The sequence below is a fragment of the Hemitrygon akajei genome, chromosome 20, assembly GCF_048418815.1.
Source record: "Hemitrygon akajei chromosome 20, sHemAka1.3, whole genome shotgun sequence".
Lineage (NCBI taxonomy): Eukaryota > Metazoa > Chordata > Chondrichthyes > Myliobatiformes > Dasyatidae > Hemitrygon > Hemitrygon akajei.
The window spans coordinates 2,199,652-2,218,849 of NC_133143.1; the positions used below are offsets into that span (position 1 = coordinate 2,199,652).

Consider the following 19,198-nt stretch of genomic DNA (forward strand, 5'->3'; position numbering starts at 1 on the left):
GCAATTGGTTAATTTATCAACGCCTTTAAAAAGAGAAGTGACTGATAGAATAAATAAAGGAGGGAATTCCAAAGTGAAGGTCACAGGACAATTGAAAATATGACTATTAATTCTGAGATTAAAGGCAAAATGTGGAAGGTATCCAAGCCAAAGTTAGGTGGACTGTCAAGTTAACAATCAGTCTTTTGTGGAAAAAAAAATCTGGCGATTTGATTAGAGATTGAAAAAAACTCTAGCACAAATAAGGTCATTAACAAAAGAAATCGTATTTATTTTCCAATTATAACTGCAATTAACCATATATAATTCAAAAGTGTCCTTTTACCTTAGCAGGATTAAGATCACCAAACACGATGCCCAACTCATGGATATGGTGCAAACCCATTACTAGATCAATACCAAACTGTCTAACTACATCCTCATTTAAGTATTCATCTTGGGTGATAACCATTGCCAAAGAACCTCCTGCAACAGAAACAACAGACTGGATGCAGCAAAATCAAACATGAATACAACACATATCTTTGAGTAAAAACTGAGAAGAGGTGGAAACAAGTCAAGCAATATTTGTAGAGATAAAGGTAGAATTAATAACAGGTGGCTCAGTCATTAGGTGATAGGACAACAACTTGAAAAATTAACTTTTTCTGCGTCTTGTCTTACTAAGTAGTTCCAGCATTTTCAGCCTTAATTTCATATTTCTTAAACCTACAGTACTGTGCAAAAGTCTTAGGCACATAAATTGCTAGGATGCCCAAGAGATTTGCACAGTACTGCGTCCATCAATGTCGACTGGAGAGCAAGCTTGTAAATCTGGCAGGAGAAAAGGATGTTGGGAATGGCGAGGCTAGAATGCTGTGGGAGGGATGTGGGACAGGTGCCAGAAAGAGTTCTAGAGCGGGACAGGAAGAAACAGGTGCAGACACACCCAGCCCTGAGACACCAGGCAAGGTCATTTGATTCCAAACAATAGGTTTATTGATCATTACAGAATATCGCTTCCCACTTCCTCCATTCTCCCTTCCCCTTTTCCCAACCATGATTCCCGTCTCCCTGCCCCCTTCCCACTCTCAGTCCACAACAGGTTTATCATCACTCACCAATGTCATGAAATTAGTTTTTGTGCCAGCAATACAGTGCAATTCATAAAATTACTACAGTACTGTGCAAAAGGTTTAGGCTCCCTAGATATATATATATGTACCTAAGACTTTGGCACAGTACAGTATATTAAATCTTGAATAAATCTCTTCAAATGTACTTTAAAATGCACTAGGAAATGGAGGAACATCATTTTCACATTCCAGCTCCTTTCTTTTATTTTCTTTTTCAATCCTTTTATTAATATCAACATGATAAGATTAATACATACCGGTAGTTATTGGGATTACAAAATTAAAATGCACATAAAAGGATACACAAGCAATAAGTAAAATATGGTTAAGTCTTCCCAAATCATGAATGATACAAATATCATATAAACAAAACAAAAAAAAACTAGGTATATCATGTTGAAAAAAACAGAAAAGAGAAAAAGAGAAAAAAAATCATTACCACAAGAACAACTAATCTAACAAACTAACCACTAACTAATAAAGAAAAAAGGGGAAAAAAATGGGCTGTTTATAGTATCTATAAAAATATAGTATCCAGCTCCTTTTTATCAACCACTTGAAATCCATGTTTTGGGTCAGTTCCACTTACTTCATCTAGCACCTTTTAATTTTATGTATGTCATTTGTAACTCTTCTCAGCTTCCTCTTCCAAAGAAATCAAGCCAATCTTAATCCAAAAACTTCACCATCCTTGGCAACATTCTTTCAAAGCAATCTAAGATACCTTAAAAATTCTCTGAACACTGTGCTACTTCATCCTTCCTGCTAAATTCTGATCAATCCACAGTACTCTATCTCCTCTTTTTCTGAAGGCCATTGCTGAACTGTATTACGACAAAATTACCAAAGATTAGACCTTTCCCATAAAGTTCTGCCTCTGATCATCAATAACAAATTCTCTGACAGACAATCTGGGGCAGCGTCGGGTAGAAACACGGGCAGCGGTGCACAGAAAGGAGTACGTGGAGTCCATGGTCAGCAACCATCAAAAGAGATAACAGAAGATAAGCACCGTGAAATGCCTGTACAGGAATCAACTCATCTTTTTTAGGAGAGAAAGGAGTCTGACCAAGCTGGCCAGACTTGCTCCTGGAATTTGATCAGGCCACATATTTGTACTGCACCTCCTACAGCTTTCTTTCACCCCAGAGAGAAAAAAATCAATTGACTAAAGCAAATTAATTCTATTAATAAAGGTCAACATTACTTTCCACAATTTCTCTCAATGAAACTTAACCATATTCATTTGAAACTCATACCAAGATTTAGATAGGACCATGAGAAATCACAGTTTAACTGAGCTCTGCCTTGTGACAGTGTGTGCAGATAAATCGGATATATATTGAAGTTTTTGAATGAAACCACCAAGGCTCACTCCATTGTTGCCACTCTATGGTTATCCTATTCTTAACAGCTGTTTAAAACTTCTTACTGCCCTTCTCTGTGACAAAGAAACACAAACGGATGATCAAGAACCTTAGCCGTGCCAGTCTTGACACATGGGTTATTTGTTTGGTTTCTAGCCTCTCATCCTGAGATGAGAAAGAACAAAAAGCTTTGTATAATCAGTTTTCAGTTCTTGCTTTCAGTGAAATTCTCCAGTTTATTGTAGTTGCTAGATGAACCAGTGATTTTTACCTGTCCATTATTTTTCAAATATGGTTAACTATGGATATATTCCAAGATTCTCTTAGCAAAAGACATTTTTCATTAATTAATAACACATAGATAACTTGCAAAACTAGTTTCAATGCTTAATAGTTCGTCTGCAATTAATTTTCAGTTTGAGCAAGCAATGAATTTCATTGCACCCTGGTGAGTCTGAAGTCTGGAGCAAAACTAGGTGCTAGTCAGATGCCATCATGAATGAATAGTAGCTTTTAAAACTATGGCCAAAGTTATGCACTAACACTCAGAAATTCAAATTCAATTATTTGTAATGTACTAAACAAGACTTTACAAACATGGCCCGATAAACAAATAAATTCTTATTGTAGTTGTCTGTTAACTTTATTAGGGGTGATGTTAATCCTATGGCCATTGTGAATCCATGCCACAGGATTGACTTCAATGGCACATAACTACTGTGCTGTGCCGATGGTTTTGGGACCACCTTGAAAAGGAAGCATTTGAAATAAAACTAGAGAAATAGAATTTTAACAAAGGTGAAGGTCTCGCTCCAAGTAAGAACTGGAATTCAACTGTAAAAAAGATGCAACATCGAAAACCTGATTGGATGAGGACTAACCAATCAGGAGAGGTGGACAATGGAGATAAATACACCTCCGAATAAGACATGCCTAGGCATACCTGTAACCGGCTAGAAGCCAGAAAAGAGTTTATTCATCATATATGCCGGGAAAGCACCAGATCCTTTCTCATGTCATGATGAAACTACAAAATAAGAATCACTTACTAACAATGGCTTCTCATAGAAACATAGAAAATAGGTGCAGGAGTAGGCCATTCAGCCCTTCGAGCCTGCACCGCCATTCAGTATGATCATGGCCGATCATCCAACTCAGAACCCTGTACCTGCTTTCTCTCCATACCCCCGATCCCTTTAGCCACAAGGGCCATATCTAACTTCCTCTTAAATATAGCCAATGAACTGGCCTCAACTGTTTCCTGTGGCAGAGAATTCCACAGATTCACCACTCTCTGTGTGAAGAAGTTTTTCCTCATCTTGGTCCTAAAAGCCTTCCCCTTTATCCTTAAACTGTGACCCCTCGTTCTGGACTTCCCCAACATCGGAAACAATCTTCCTGCATCTAGCCTGTCCAATCCCTTTAGAATTTTATACGTTTCAATAAGATCCCCCCTCAATCTTCTAAATTCCAGCGAGTATAAGCCTAGTCGATCCAGTCTTTCTTCATATGAAACTCCTGCCATCCCAGGAATCAATCTGGTGAACCTTCTCTGTACTCCCTCTATGGCAAGAATGTCTTTCCTCAGATTAGGGGACCAAAACTGCACACAATATTCTAGGTGCGGTCTCACCAAGGCCTCGTACAACTGCAGTAGAACCTCCCTGCTCCTGTACTCAAATCCTTTTGCTATGAATGCCAACATACCATTTGCCTTTTTCACCGCCTGCTGTACCTGCATGCCCACCTTCAATGACTGGTGTACAATGACACCCAGGTCTCGTTGCATCTCCCCTTCTCCTAATCGGCCACCGTTCAGATAATAATCTGTTTTCCTGTTCTTGCAACCAAAGTGGATAGCCTCACATTTATCCACATTAAATTGCATCTGCCATGAATTTGCCCACTCACCTAACCTATCCAAGTCACCCTGCATCCTCTTTGCATCCTCCTCACAGCTAACACCGCCGCCCAGCTTCGTGTCATCCGCAAACTTGGAGATGCTGCATTTAATTCCCTCATCTAAATCATTAATATATATTGTAAACAACTGGGGTCCTAGCATTGAGCCTTGCAGTACCCCACTAGTCACTGCCTGCCATTCTGAAAAGGTCCCGTTTACTCCCACTCTTTGCTTCCTGTCTGCCAACCAATTCTCTATCCACATCAATACCATACCCCCAATACCGTGTGCTTTAAGTTTGCACACTTATCTCCTGTGTGGGACCTTGTCAAAAGCCTTTTGAAAATCTAAATATACCACATCCACTAGCTCTCCCCTATCCACTCTACTAGTTACATCTTCAAAAAATTCTATAAGATTCGTCAGACATGATTTTCCTTTTACAAATCCATGCTGACTTTGTCCAATGATTTCACCTCTTTCCAAATGTGCTGTTATCACATCTTTGATAACCGACTCTAGCATTTTCCCCACCACCAACGTCAGACTAACCGGTCTATAATTCCCCGGTTTTTCTCTCCCTCCTTTTTTAAAAAGTGGGCTTACATTAGCCACCCTCCAATCCTCAGGAACTAACCCAGAATCTAAGGAGTTTTGAAAAATTATCACTAATGCATCCACTATTTCTTGGGCTACTTCCTTAAGCACTCTGGGATGCAGACCATCTGGCCCTGGGGATTTATCTGCCTTTAATCCCTTCAATTTACCTAACACCACTTCCCTACTAACATGTATTTCCCGCAGTTCTTCCATCTCACTAGACCCTCGGTCCCTTACTATTTCCGGAAGATTATTTATGTCCTCCTTAGTGAAGACAGAACCAAAGTAGTTATTCAATTGGTCTGCCATGTCTTTGTTCCCTATGATCAATTCACCTGTTTCTGACTGTAAAGGACCTACATTTGTCTTGACCAATCTTTTTCTTTTCACATATCTATAAAAGCTTTTACAGTCAGTTTTTATGTTCCCTGCCAGCCTTCTCTCATAATCTTTCTTCCCTTTTCTAATTAAGCCCTTTGTCCTCCTCTGCTGGTCTCTGAATTTCTCCCAGTCCTCAGGTGTGCCGCTTTTTTTTGCTAATTTATATGTTTCTTCTTTGGACTTGATACTATCCCTAATTTCCCTTGTTAGCCACGGGTGCACTACCTTCCCTGGTTTATTCTTTTGCCAAACTGGGATGAACAATTGTTGTAGTTCATCCATGCGATCTTTAAATGCTTGCCATTGCATATCCACCGTCAACCCTTTAAGTATCATTTGCCAGTCTATCTTAGCTAATTCACGTCTCATACCTTCAAAGTTACCCTTCTTTAAGTTCAGAACCTTTGTTTCTGAACTAACTATGTCACTCTCCATCTTAATGAAGAATTCCACCATATTATGCTCACTCTTACCCAAGGGGCCTCGCACAACAAGATTGCTAACTAACCCTTCCTCATTGCTCAATACCCAATCTAGAATGGCCTGCTCTCTAGTTGGTTCCTCGACATGTTGGTTCAGAAAACCATCCCGCATACATTCCAAGAAATCCTCTTCCTCAGCACCCTTACCAATTTGGTTCACCCAATCTATATGTAGATTGAAGTCACCCATTATAACTACTGTTCCTTTATTGTACGCATTTCTAATTTTCTGTTTAATGCCATCCCCAACCACACTACTACTGTTAGGTGGCCTGTACACAACTCCCACCAGCGTTTTCTGCCCCTTACTGTTATGCAGCTCTACCCATATCGATTCCACATCCTCCAGGCTAATGTCCTTCCTTTCTATTGCGTTAATCTTCTCTCTAACCAGCAATGCTACCCCACCTCCTTTTCTTTCCTGTCTATCCCTCCTGAATATTGAATATCCCTGGATGTTGAGCTCCCATCCTTGGTCACCCTGGAGCCATGTCTCTGTGATCCCAACTATATAATATTCATTAATAACTATCTGCACATTCAATTCATCCACCTTGTTATGAATGCTCCTCGCATTGAAACACAAAGCCTTCAGGTTTGTTTTTACAACATTCTTAGCCCTTATACAATTATGTTGAAAAGTGGCCCTTTTTGCTTTTTGCCCTGGATTTGCCTGCCTGCCACCTTTACTTTTCACCTTACTACTTTTGGCTTCTACCCTCATTTTACACCCCTCTGTCTCTCTGCACTTGTTCCCATCCACCTGCCACATTAGTTTAAAGCCTCCTGAACAGCAGTAGCAAATGCTCCCCCTAGGACATTGGTTCCAGTCCAGCCCAGGTGCAGACCGTCCTATTTATACCGGTCCCACCTCCCCCAGAACTGGTTCCAATGCCCCAGAAATTTGAATCCCTCCCCCTTGCACCATTTTTCAAGCCACGTATTCATCTGAAATATCCTCCTATTTCTACTCTGACTAGCACGTGGCACTGGTAGTAATCCAGAGATTATTACCTTTGTGGTCCTACTTTTTAGTTTATCTCCTAACTCCCTAAATTCACCTGTAGGACCTCATCCCATTTTTTACCTATATCGTTGGTACCTATGTGCACCACGACCACTGGCTGTTCACCTTCCCATTCCAGAATGTCCTGCAGCCACTCAGAGACATCCTTGACCCTTGCACCAGGGAGGCAACATACCATCCTGCAGTCTCGTTTGCAGCCGCAGAAATGCCTATCTATTCCCCTTACAATCGAATCCCCTATCACTATCGCTCTCCCACTCCTTTTCCTTCCCCCCTGTGCCGCAGAGCCACCTCATGGTGCAATGAACTCGGCGGCTGCTGCTGCCTTCTCCTGATGAGACATCTCCCCCAACAGTATCCAAAACAGTATATCTGTTTAGGGGGGAGATGACCTCAGGGGACTCCTGCACTACCTGCCTACTGCTACGCTGTCGAGTGGCCACCCTTTCCCTTTCTGCCTGTGTAGCCTTTACCTGCGGTGTGGCCAACTCACTGAACGTGCTATTCACGACTTTCTCAGCATCGCGGATGCTCCAGTATGAACCCAATCGCAGCTCCAAACGCTCAATGCAGTCTGCCAGAAGCTGCAGTTGGACACACTTCCTGCACACATAGTCGTCAGGGACACTGGAAGTATCCCTGATTTCCCACATGCTGCAGGATGAACAAACCACGAGGCCGATCTCAGCTGCCATGACCTACCCAATACTTGCCTCAACTTTTGAAACTTTCTCCTTTGAAAGGAACTTACCCGGCCTCACCTCACTTGGAGTGAAGCTTGTCCTCAGCCTCTTCTCGTCGAAGCCTCTCGGGTCAAAACCTCAAATCTCCACTCCTTCACTGGCCGCTTTCCACAGGCTGCTCCGCTTGAGGTAACCCTCTATTTATTTGTTTGAGCTTTTCAAACTGCTTGGTCACCTGACCTCGATTGCCCAATCAGCTGCTTTCTGCTGAGTCTGAGCTATTCAAATCTTGATTGTCTAATCAATGGCTTTCTGCTGAGCTATTCAAATCTTGATTGACTTGATTGCACAGTCCAACTGCCAAAATCTCTCAAGTCAAAGCCTCAAATTTCCACTCCTTCACTGGCCGTTTTCCACCCAAGACATGCCCTCTTCTCATTGCTACCATCAAGGACACACACTCAAAATTTTAGGAAAAGCTTCTTCCCTACTGCCATTTAATTTCTGAATGGACAATGAACCCATGAATACCACTTCACTCATTTTCTTCCTTCTTGTCCTCCTTTGGCACTACTTATTTAACTTTTTCATGTCTATTTTTTCCGGTAATGTATAGTTTTTTTTATTATGTATTGCAACATATGGCTGCTGCAAAACACAAATGTCATGACGCATACCAGTGATATTAAACCTGATTCTGATACTAACTACTTTGATGTAAAGTGAAGCTGTGACAAAACCATGAAGTAATGTTACCCAACTATGTCAACTATTCAAGACAAACAAAGATGTTAAATTAATTAACCATCTCTCACCTTTTAAAATCTCATTAATATCTTAAACAGTATTTAGCAAAGAAAAGGTACTGATGGGCATTTTTTGTGTTACAGATTTTACAAATAATGATCATTCCCTGTTTTCTTGAATGTATTCAGAGTTTAAACAGATAAGCAAGTAACAAAATAAAGGTTGAAGATTATAAAAGAATTATATTAAATAGTTGATGGGGAGGAACAAAACTTTCAATGACTTAATCAGTTTGATCTGAAAGTGACGTGAGAAGGGCAAGGTATTATTAAAATTGCAAACAGGAATATATTGAGAAATGTGGATGAACATAGGGACCATGGGAGTCCATGAACACAGATTCTTGAGGCAGATAGCAGTTAAAAGACAAACATAAATCTTAGCTTTAACAGCAAGGCAAAGAATACAATAGCTGGGATTTATGGTAGAATGACATACAATGCTTGCTAGGCTACAGCTCAAAGGGTGCCTGCCTGGAGAAAGATACAAGAAAGGTTACCCAGAAGATTTATGAGTACCTTGTCAGTACTGGAAAATTACAGCTGCAAGGAAACAATGATTGGAAACAGACGGCATTGTGGTGAGAACAATTGAGGTGGACAAAATTATAGGGTGCTTATATAGTGTAAATGGAAAGGATTTACTTCTCTTAACTAAAAGGTGAAAAAACAGAGAGCATAGATTAAATGTTTTTGATCAAAAAATCCAAGCAGAATTGTGGAAAAACATTTCCACCCAGAAATTAGTGAGGGTCTGCATCTCACTGCTGGAAAGGACCAGTAAGGCAGAAATTTTTCACCATATCCAGAAAGTACCTAAATAAGCCTTGACCTGGAGGATAATAGACCCAATTACCAGAAGGAAGGATTAAGTTGGCTAACTTTCAACAAGTCAATCTGTTTTATAAATTTTCTAAGTTTTTATTTCAATGATTTGAATTCTTACCTGTGCACAGCTCTACCACAAGCCATAAGTGATTGTTTGTCTCATACCATTCATGAAATAATACGATATTCTGGTGTTCAATACCATGAGTAAGTCGCACCTATATTAAATACATATTTTAAAGTATTTACTTTGTATAATATGAAAACCAAATACAAAGTCATTACTTGTACCAATAATGCAACACCTCCCAGGACAAACCTTCAATATTTGACAGATTTGCATATTCTATGCAATCACAGTGCCTAATGAATGCAGTTATTATGAGAAACTCACCCTATTTGTGATCTCTGGCCTTTTTGATTTGTCAATACATAAAATAGCCACAAAATTAACAGTTCCCTTCCTTCTGCCTTTGTAAACAGTAGATTTATTTCCTTTTCCAATTTCTTCATAAAGGACAAAGTTTTCCATTTTGATAATTCTGATAAAATGATCTGAAATTTTTTAAAAAACACTATTTACTCACATATTCACACCATTTACAACCAATATTCCATCACAAAGTTACTAAAAAGCATTTTTCTAAGGTGCTTTAGATACATTTAAAATAAGGTCAAAAATGAATTGGAACTATTAGAAAAAAAGAATGGTCTAGTTTTAGGAATTGTCAAAATATGGGAAAAATCACCTCAAATCAGCACCATGAGAATGAGAAGTAGGGCCTGCAAGTGGTGACTCCAGCTGACAGAAGCAAAATTATAACTAATTTAGACTCAAGCATAACTTCAAATTTTCAACATTAAGGACACATAAACCAACTAAATGTCAGGGCTGAACAACATGCAAGAACTTCAAAACTGGATTAAAGCTGTAAAGATTAATGACAATGTGGCCAAGACTGGAGCATTATAGTGACAATGAAAGAGAAAGTCATGGTGCCATTCTTTTTTGGAATAAAGAAAACTGAGTTAAATTTCACAGTAAAAGACTAAAAAGGGTGCTGCACCAAGTTTCAAAGTGCATTTATTATCAAAGAATGCTTAAATTATACAACCTTGAGATGTGTTTGCATACAGGCAGTCACAAATCATGGAACAAAGAACCCAATTTTTAAAAAAGACCTCCCCACAGAGAAAGAGAGATAAAATTCAAAACAAACCATGTAAACAATAGAAGCAGGCAACAACAACAGCATTCCGAACCTAATGGAGCCCTCAGATCCAAATGTCCACAGCAGCCCGAAGTAGGCCCAAAGCCTCAGTATTCAGTTGATCATATTAGCGGGACAAAACATTGCAAAGTTCACAGACGCAAAGCACAGCAGCCAGGGGCAGTCTCACAGTCTTAGCATCACAGAGACAAGAGCCCCCAGTCTATCTGGGCCAGCATTTAAATTGTCTGACGCTCACAACAGGAACCAGGACCCACTGCCAGCGAATCACTCCGGGCCTAGATTTTGCTGCCAGAGAAGCTGTTCTCAACCCCTCCAAATCAGCTTAATGCCCAGAGCGAACCAAACTTGCTCGACTCACAGCACCCTGCCTTTCTAGTCTATCTGGACCGACGTTTAGATTGCCCAAACAGTCTATTGCATCTTGCATCAGGACCCTGGCCTTGCTCAGCAAATCACTCTGGGGATAGAGGTACCACCTCTCAGTTGAAATTACCACACAGGGGTTCATTTAGCTCATTGTTTCCATGCTGACCAAAAGTGGGCATTATCTTCATCCCACTTCTCATCTCTAGGCTTATAGTTAGTGATTCTTCATTTCACTCAGGTACTTATAATGTGATTTGAAGATTTCTGCCTCCACAAGTCTTTTATACAGAGAAATTCCAGACCATCATTACTTACTCAGAAAGTTTTTTTTTCTTCTCACCCCAATTCCCAGGCAATTAAACTTATAAGCAGCCTCATGTAAGACACCCTGTCAAAGGCCTTCTGAAAATCCAACTATACAACATCTCCTTTGACTATTCTGCTCATTATTTCTTCAAAGAATTCCAACAGTTTTGTCAGGCAAGATCTTCTCTGAAGGAAACCATGACTTCAATCTATTTCATCATGTGCCTCTAAATAGCCCAAAACCACATCCTTAACAATCGACTCCAACATCTTCCCAACCACTGAGCTTGACTAACTGACATATAGTTTCCTTTCATCTGCCTCTCTTCCTTCTTGAAGAGTGGAGTGACATTTACAGATTCCCAGTCCTCAGGAACCATGCCAGAAACTATCGATTCTTGAAAGATCATGACGAATGCCTGCACAATCTCTTCAGGTACTCTTTCAGAACCCTCAGGTGCACACCATCTGGTCCAGATGATATATCTACCTTCAAACGTTTCAGTTCCCTAGCATCTTCTCCCTAGAAATGGCAAATTCACTCATTTCTGCTCCCCGACACCGCTGAACATCTAGCATACTGCTAGCGTTTTCCACAGTGAAGACTGATGCAAAAAAACTATTCAGTTTGTCCATCATTTCCTTGTCCCCCATTCCTACCTCTCCAGCATCATTTTCCAGCAGTCCAATACGTACTCTCACCTCTCTTTTACATTTTATGTATCTGAAGAAACTTCTGCTATCTTTTTAATATTATTGGCTAACTTACCTTTGTATTCCATCTTCTCCTTCCTTATGATTTGTTTTTCAGTTGTGTTCTGCTGGTTTTTAAAAGCTCCCCAATCCACTAATTTTTGCTCTATTATATGCCCTCTCTTTTGCTTTCATGTTGGCTTTGACTTCCCTTGTCAGCCACAGTTGCGTCATCCTGCCTTTAGAATACTTCTTTTATGGGAGGTATCTGTCCTACACTTTCTGAATTGCTCCCAGAAACTCCAGCCATTGCATCCTTGCTAGTGTCCCCTTCCAGTCATCTTTGGCCAGCTCCTCTTTCATATCTTGTAATTCCCTTTACTCCACTGTAATACTGATACGTCTGACTTTAGATTCTCCCTCTCAAATTGTACGGTAAATTCTATCATATTATGATCACTGTCTCCTAAGAGTTCCTTTACCCTAAGCACTCCAAGCAATTCTGGTTTGCTGCATAACACACAATCCAAAAGAGCTGATCCCCTCATGGCTCAACCACGAGCTGCTCTAAAAAGCCATCACATAGGCATTCTAGAAATTCCCCCCTAGGGATCCAGCACCAATCTGATTTTCCCAAACTACCTGAATATTACAATACCCCATGTCCATCATAACATTGCCCTTTGGACACACAGGTCCTATTTCCCATTGTAATTTGTAGCCCACATCTTTGCTACTGTTCACAAGTCTGTATACAACTTCCATCAGGGCCTTTTACCCTTGCAGTTTCTGAGCTCTACCCACAACAATTCTACACCTTTCAATCCTATGGCACCTCTTTCTAAGGATTTTGATTTCATTTTTTATCCAATAGTCATTCCTCCCCTATCCTTTAGATACAACGTGTATCCTTGATGTTAAACTGCAAGCTATAATCTTCTTTCAGCCATGATTCAATGATGACCATGTTATACATGCTAATCTCCAACTGTGCTACAAATTCATCTACTTTATTCTGCATGTATTCAAATATAACACCTTCAGTCCTGTATTCATCACACTCTTTGTATATGTCCCCCTTTTACACTGCAACTCATCCCGTTGACTGCAATTTTGCCCTATCATCAGTCTGTCTTTGCGAGCAGTCTCACTACACACTGCGTCTCCTTATAAGTGAACTGCCCCATCCTCAGCCCTACCACTGTGGTTTCCACCCCCTTGTCAAATTAGTTTAAACCCTCCTGAACAGCTCTAGAAAACCTGCCTGCAAGGATATCGGCCCCCTCAGGTTCAGGTGTAACCCACCCCTTTTGTACAGGTCGTACCTTCCCCAGAAGAGATCCCAATGATCCAGAAATCTGAACCCCTGATCCCCAGTTCCGTAGCCAGGCTTACTGTTACATAGCGCAGGCAGCAATCCAGAGACTACTACCTGGAGGTCCTGCTCTTAAGCTTTTTACCTAGTTCCCTAAAATCTCTCCAAAGGATCTCCTCACTTTTCCTGCCTATGTCCTTAGAGCCAATATGTAGCAAAACTCCTGGATGCTCACCCTCACCATTTAGAATGCTGATCAGAGACATCTCTGACCTTGGCACCTGGAGGCAAAATAACATCCACAGAGTCTTGTCCCTATTCCTCTGACACTGGAACCTCCTATCACTACTGCAGTCCTCTTCACCTCTCTTCTCTTCTAAGCCACAGCACGTGACTCAGTGCCAAAGACCCAGTCACTGTGGCTGCACCCCCCACCCCCAGTTAGGTCGTCCCCTTCAACTTCTACAGCTTGAAGCAACAAGTGTCAGGAGGGAGGCTAGTGGGGAGGAACAAATGAACAAGGGAACCATGGAGGGAGTGATCTCTGCAGAAAACAAACCAGAATCCCAACCACAGGTCCTGGATGAACCATGAGACCCGTAATCTATCAGAGGCATTCATGTCTAGTGTCCAAGAAAGTCATTAGAGGTCCAGGTACAATCGGCAGAAAGCCAACTCAGGGGCGAAGTGGCAATTCCGAACTAAGCTTGAATTGATGAACGATGCTCAACAGCAGTACAGGGCTTGTACTCTAGCAGCTCTTGTAATCAGGCGACATAGGTGATAACAGGGCTTTGTTCCAGATCTCAAAGTCTTGTATGTTCGCTTTGACCATCAGAACATGGAGGAATCTTCACGAACTCCCACATTTCCCTGATGACCCTATGATTTCAGTCTCTGAAGCTGATGTGCAAGCAACCTTCAGAAGGGTGAACCAACAAAAAGTTGGTTCCGAATGGGAATCCGACCCAGACAGGGTACTTGGCCAGGTAATAATACCTGTCAACACACACAAAATGCTGGTGGAACACAGCAAGCCAGGCAGCATCTATAAGGAGAAGCACTGTTGACGTTTTGGGCCGAGACCCTTTGTCAGGACTAACTCAAAGGAAAGATAGTAAGAGATTTGAAAGTAGAGGGGGGAGGGGGAAAGGCAAAATGATAGGAGAAGACCAGAGGGGGTGGGATGAAGCTAAGAGCTGGAAAGGTGATTGGCGAAAGTGATACAGAGCTGGAGAAGGGAAAGAATCATGGGACGGGAGGGAAGCCTTGGGAGAAAGAAAGGGGGAGGGGGGAGCACCAGAGGGAGATGGAGAACAGGCAGAGTGATGGGCAGAGAGAGAGAAAAAAACAAACAATTAAATATGTCAGGGATGGGGTAAGAAGGGGAGGAGGGGCATTAACGGAAGTTAGGGAAGTCAATGTTCATGCCATCAGGTTGGAGGCTACCCAGACGGTATATAAGGTGTTGTTCCTCCAACCTGAGTGTGGCTTCACCTTGACAGTAGAGGAGGCCACTGAACACCTATGCTCTGTCTGCCAGAGAAAGCAGGATCTCCCAGTGGTCACACATTTTAATTCCATGTCCCATTCCCATTCTGATATGTCTATCCATGGCCTCCTCTACTGTCAAGGTGAAGCCACACTCAGGTTGGAGGAACAACACCTTATATTCCGTCTGGGTAGCCTCCAACCTGATGGCATGAACATTGACTTCCCTAACTTCCGTTAATGCCCCTCCTCCCCTTCTTACCCCATCCCTGACATATTTAGTTGTTTGCCTGTTCTCCATCTCCCTCTAGTGCTCCCCTCCCCCTCCTTTCTTTCTCCTGAGGCCTCCCGTCCCATGATCCTTTCCCTTCTCCAGCTCTGTTTCACTTCCACCAATCACCTTTCCAGCTCTTAGCTTCATCCCACCCCCTCCTGTCTTCTCCTATCATTTCACATTTCCCCCTCCCCCCACTACTTTTAAATCTCTTACTATCTTTCCTTTCGGTTAGTCCTGACGAAGGGTCTCGGCCCGAAATGTCGACAGTGCTTCTCCTTATAGATGCTGCCTGGCCTGCTGTGTTCCACCAGCATTTTGTGTGTGTTGTTTGAATTTCCAGCATCTGCAGATTACCTTGTGTTTGCTCTAATAATACCTGTGCTGGTCAACTGGCTGCAGTGTTGGCTGACATCTTTAACCTCTTGCATCGGCATTCTGAGGTACCCACCTGCTTCAAGCAGGCTTCAGTTACACGGTGCCCAAGGAGAATAGAAACGTAGAAAACCTACACATAATACAGACCCTTCGGCCCACAAAGCTGTGCTAAACATGTCCTTACCTGAGACATTACCTAGGGTTACCCATAGCTGTCTATTTTTCTAAGCTCCACGTATTCATCCAGGAGTCTCTTAAAAGACCCTATCATATCCACCTCCCCCACCATTGCCAGCAGCCCATTCCATGCACTCACCACTCTCTGCGTAAAAAACTCACCCCGACATCTCCTTTGTACCTACATATGTTGTAACCTGACTCAGTGACTATCCTGCAGTAGCACTTAGATCCACAATGATGAAGTACTTAAAGAGGTTGGTGAAGGAACATATCAACTCCAGCCTAAAAAGTGACTTGCATCAGCTCCAATTTGTCTAACAGAGCAGCAGTCCACAGCAGATGCCACCTCGTTGGTTCTTCATTCAACCCTGAAACATCTGGACAGCAATACACTCTTGATGCTGTACTCATTCTACCTGATGACTGTGTGGCTAAGCACAACTCAAATGCCATATCCAAGGTTGCTGCAAACACTGCTGTCGTAAGCTGAAACAAAGTTGGTGATGAATCAGCATATAGGAGGAAGACTGAAAATTTGGCTGATTGGTGCCACAACCACAACCTTTTACTCAATGTCCGCAAGACCAAAGCTCTGATTATTGATTTCAGGAAGAGAAAACCAAAGGTTTATGAGCCAGTCCTCAACAGAGGATCGGAGGTGGAGAGGGTCAGCAACTTTAAATTCCTCAGTGTTATTATTTCAGATCTGTCCGTCCTGGGCCCAGCATGTAAGCACAATTACAAAGAAAGCACAGCAGCACCTCCACTTTCTTACGAGTTTGCGAAGACTCGGCATGACACTCAACACTAACAAACTTTGATAGATATGTCATGTAGAGTATAATGACTGACTGCATCACAGTCTGGTATGGAAACACCAATACCCTTGAATGGAAAATCCTACAAAAAGTAGTGGATATGGCCCTCATCATGGGTAAAGCCCTCCCCACTATTGAGCACACCTACATGAAACGTTGCCTCAGGAAAGCAGCAACAATCACCAGGGACCCCCACCACCCAGGACATGCTCTCTTCTCACTGCTGCCATCAGGAAAAAGGTACAGGAGCCTCAGGACTCACATCACCAATTTCAGGACCAATTATTACTCCTCAAACATAGGCCACAGAGGGGATAACTTCATTGAAATATAGACTTACTTTCAAAGGTTCCTCATCACAAAATCTCAATATTTATTGCTTATTTGTTTATTATTATTCTTTCTTTCCATATTTGCACAGTTTGTTGTCTTTAGCACACTGGTTGATCACCCAAGTTAATGTAGTCTTTCTTTGATTCTATAATGGTTATTATTCTATTATGAATTTATTGAGTATGCCCACAAGGAAATGAATCGCAGGGTTTGTATACAGTGACACATATGTACTTTGATAATAAATTTACCTTGAATTTGTGAAACAAAGATTGGGGTGGAGGAGGAGGAGGTAACAAAGTGTTTCGTGGCAGTGTCCTTGAAGATGGTGCATGTTACAAATAATCATGTTTTGGATGCGGAGGGTCACAGGGTAGTAGGTGAGAACAAGAGGAACTCTATCCTTGGTAAGGCAACTGGAAGATGGAGTGAACACAGCTGTCCGGGAAACGGAGGTGAGGTGAAGTGCAGGTGAGGGCCCTATCAATGGAAGAGGAAGGAAAACCCCAAACTTTGAAGAAGAGGGACATCTCCGATGCTTTGAAGAACCAACTATTTGGTCTGTAAGTCTCACCTTATCTTGAATTGTTCCTAAGCTCCAAAACTTGAAAAATCTCCTTTCCTGGATCATTTTTCATTTGCACTGTTCTATTTCAGCGTTCAGCGTTTGAGAGCAATGGTAAATAAAATAAAACGATCTGTAAAATCCAACTAGAAGGCTCCTATAATCTGCCTGCAGGAACTCATACCACTTTTCACTCATGTCACTATTACAAACTCTGATCACTCACCAACCTCCCCAAATGTTTGGCAAAGCCTTCAGAGCTCTATTCGGTGAATGTAAAAATCCAGCGACAAAACACTACCAGAAACCTCTCCAGTGAGACGGTCAACACCGCGAGCCCCAAAGTCGTCGAGAGTTGTTCCAAAAGCGGGACCAGCATTACCAGAGTGGTGCACCGTGCTGGTTAGGGTTACACGCCTTCCGCCGTTATTCATGTACCACCCGAGAGAGCGAACAGGGTCTCCGGAACTGGCACCCCAACCCCTCACTCCTCAGCAGCGCCTCTCCCTCCTCCTCGCTGACAGCGGTCCACCGCGGACTCGGAGGGCTACTACCCCCATAACCCGGTACCCTCGGCACCGGTTGAAACCGCTCAGACCCGTCCTCCAACGGCCGGAAGTGCAGGCAGCCAGGACACTTGCTGCAACACAGGGGGAGAATAATCTCATTGTACACCCAGTTCCTGGCCTTTAAGCCCGTCAGTTTCAATCACTCTGGCCTCCTCTTTAACAATGATATTTTATTGTTTGGTGGTGTGTCAGTACTTGCTGGTCTGACCAGGCTGACCTCTGCTGGGCTGCGTTTTTAGGAGTGTTCTCCCCTCACAATGTGAAAGAATGGCTGCATTCCCTGGTTACAGCTGAGGCCGTTACCCTGGTAACGGTGGACAGAACAGACTGGCCTCAGATCACACCGATTAAAGGAATTATATTTATGAATATTAACTAAAGGGTTAGTAAAGAATAACAAAAAGAAAAGAGACCCGTTTGTTTGAGACGGATCGCGAGTGACGTTCGGAAGGTGGTGTGGGTGTTCACACTGACCGTGAGTGACAGAGAAGTTCAAGATGAGCTCCAGTTTGTGCACATTGGACTGTTTAATTAGAATGGGCCCTTTTCTTTTTGTTATTCTTTACTAACCCTTTAGTTAATATTCATAAATATAATTCCTTTAATCGTATGCAGTGTGCTGTCTGGCACTAATTTGTAACAGGGTATCAGATAACGCAGGATCCACACCAACAGGGGGTTTGGGGGGGGGGGCTCATGCCTCAGTCTCACGCGTTTGGTGGGGCTGGAGATTGTCTTCCCTAAACTTAAGCAGACGAGAAAACCTGAGTGTTTCATTATGGGATATCAGGTTAAGACCTACAAGTATCTGGGAGTACAGTTCACCCTGTACACATCAGACTTCCAATATAACTTGGAGTCCTGCCATGTGCAGAAGTTCGCTGATGACACGGCCATAGTGGGGTGTGTCAGGAATGGACAGGAGGAGGAGTATAGGAAACTGATACAGGACTTTGTGATATGGTGCAACTCAAACTACCTGCGTCTCAATATCACCAAGACCAAGGAGATGGTGGTGGACTTTAGGAGATCTAGGCCTCATATGGAGCCAGTGATCATTAATGGAGAATGTGTGGAGCAGGTTAAGACCTACAAGTATCTGGGAGTACAGTTAGACGAGAAGCTAGACTGGACTGCCAACACAGATGCCTTGTGCAGGAAGGCACAGAGTCGACTGTACTTCCTAAGAAGGTTGGCGTCATTCAATGTCTGTAGTGAGATGCTGAAGATGTTCTATAGGTCAGTTGTGGAGAGCGCCCTCTTCTTTGTGGTGGCGTGTTGGGGAGGAAGCATTAAGAAGAGGGACGCCTCACGTCTTAATAAGCTGGTAAGGAAGGCGGGCTCTGTCGTGGGCAAAGTACTGGAGAGTTTAACATCGGTAGCTGAGCGAAGGGCGCTGAGTAGGCTACGGTCAATTATGGAAAACTCTGAACATCCTCTACATAGCACCATCCAGAGACAGAGAAGCAGTTTCAGCGACAGG

The 19,198-nt window shown here is 42.4% G+C and overlaps 1 protein-coding gene across 4 annotated transcripts in view; it reads right to left on the reverse strand.

Annotated features, from left to right (window-relative positions):
* ulk4 (unc-51 like kinase 4) overlaps positions 1-17,744 on the reverse strand; it is a 730,951-nt gene extending 713,207 nt beyond the window's left edge. Inside the window, exons 1-4 of one of the 4 annotated variants that reach the window (XM_073072962.1) lie at positions 17,529-17,744; positions 9,587-9,747; positions 9,311-9,410; positions 326-465 (exon numbers count right to left, since the gene is read on the reverse strand). In XM_073072962.1, the coding sequence (XP_072929063.1) occupies positions 326-465; positions 9,311-9,410; positions 9,587-9,747; positions 17,529-17,580 (453 nt within the window). In that variant the 5' untranslated portion in view covers positions 17,581-17,744. Of the gene's footprint in view, positions 1-325; positions 466-9,310; positions 9,411-9,586; positions 9,748-17,372 lie in introns of all 4 variants that reach the window. The other 3 variants (XM_073072961.1, XM_073072964.1, XM_073072965.1) reach the window with 3 other exon arrangements.
* Positions 17,745-19,198: the final 1,454 nt, after the last annotated feature.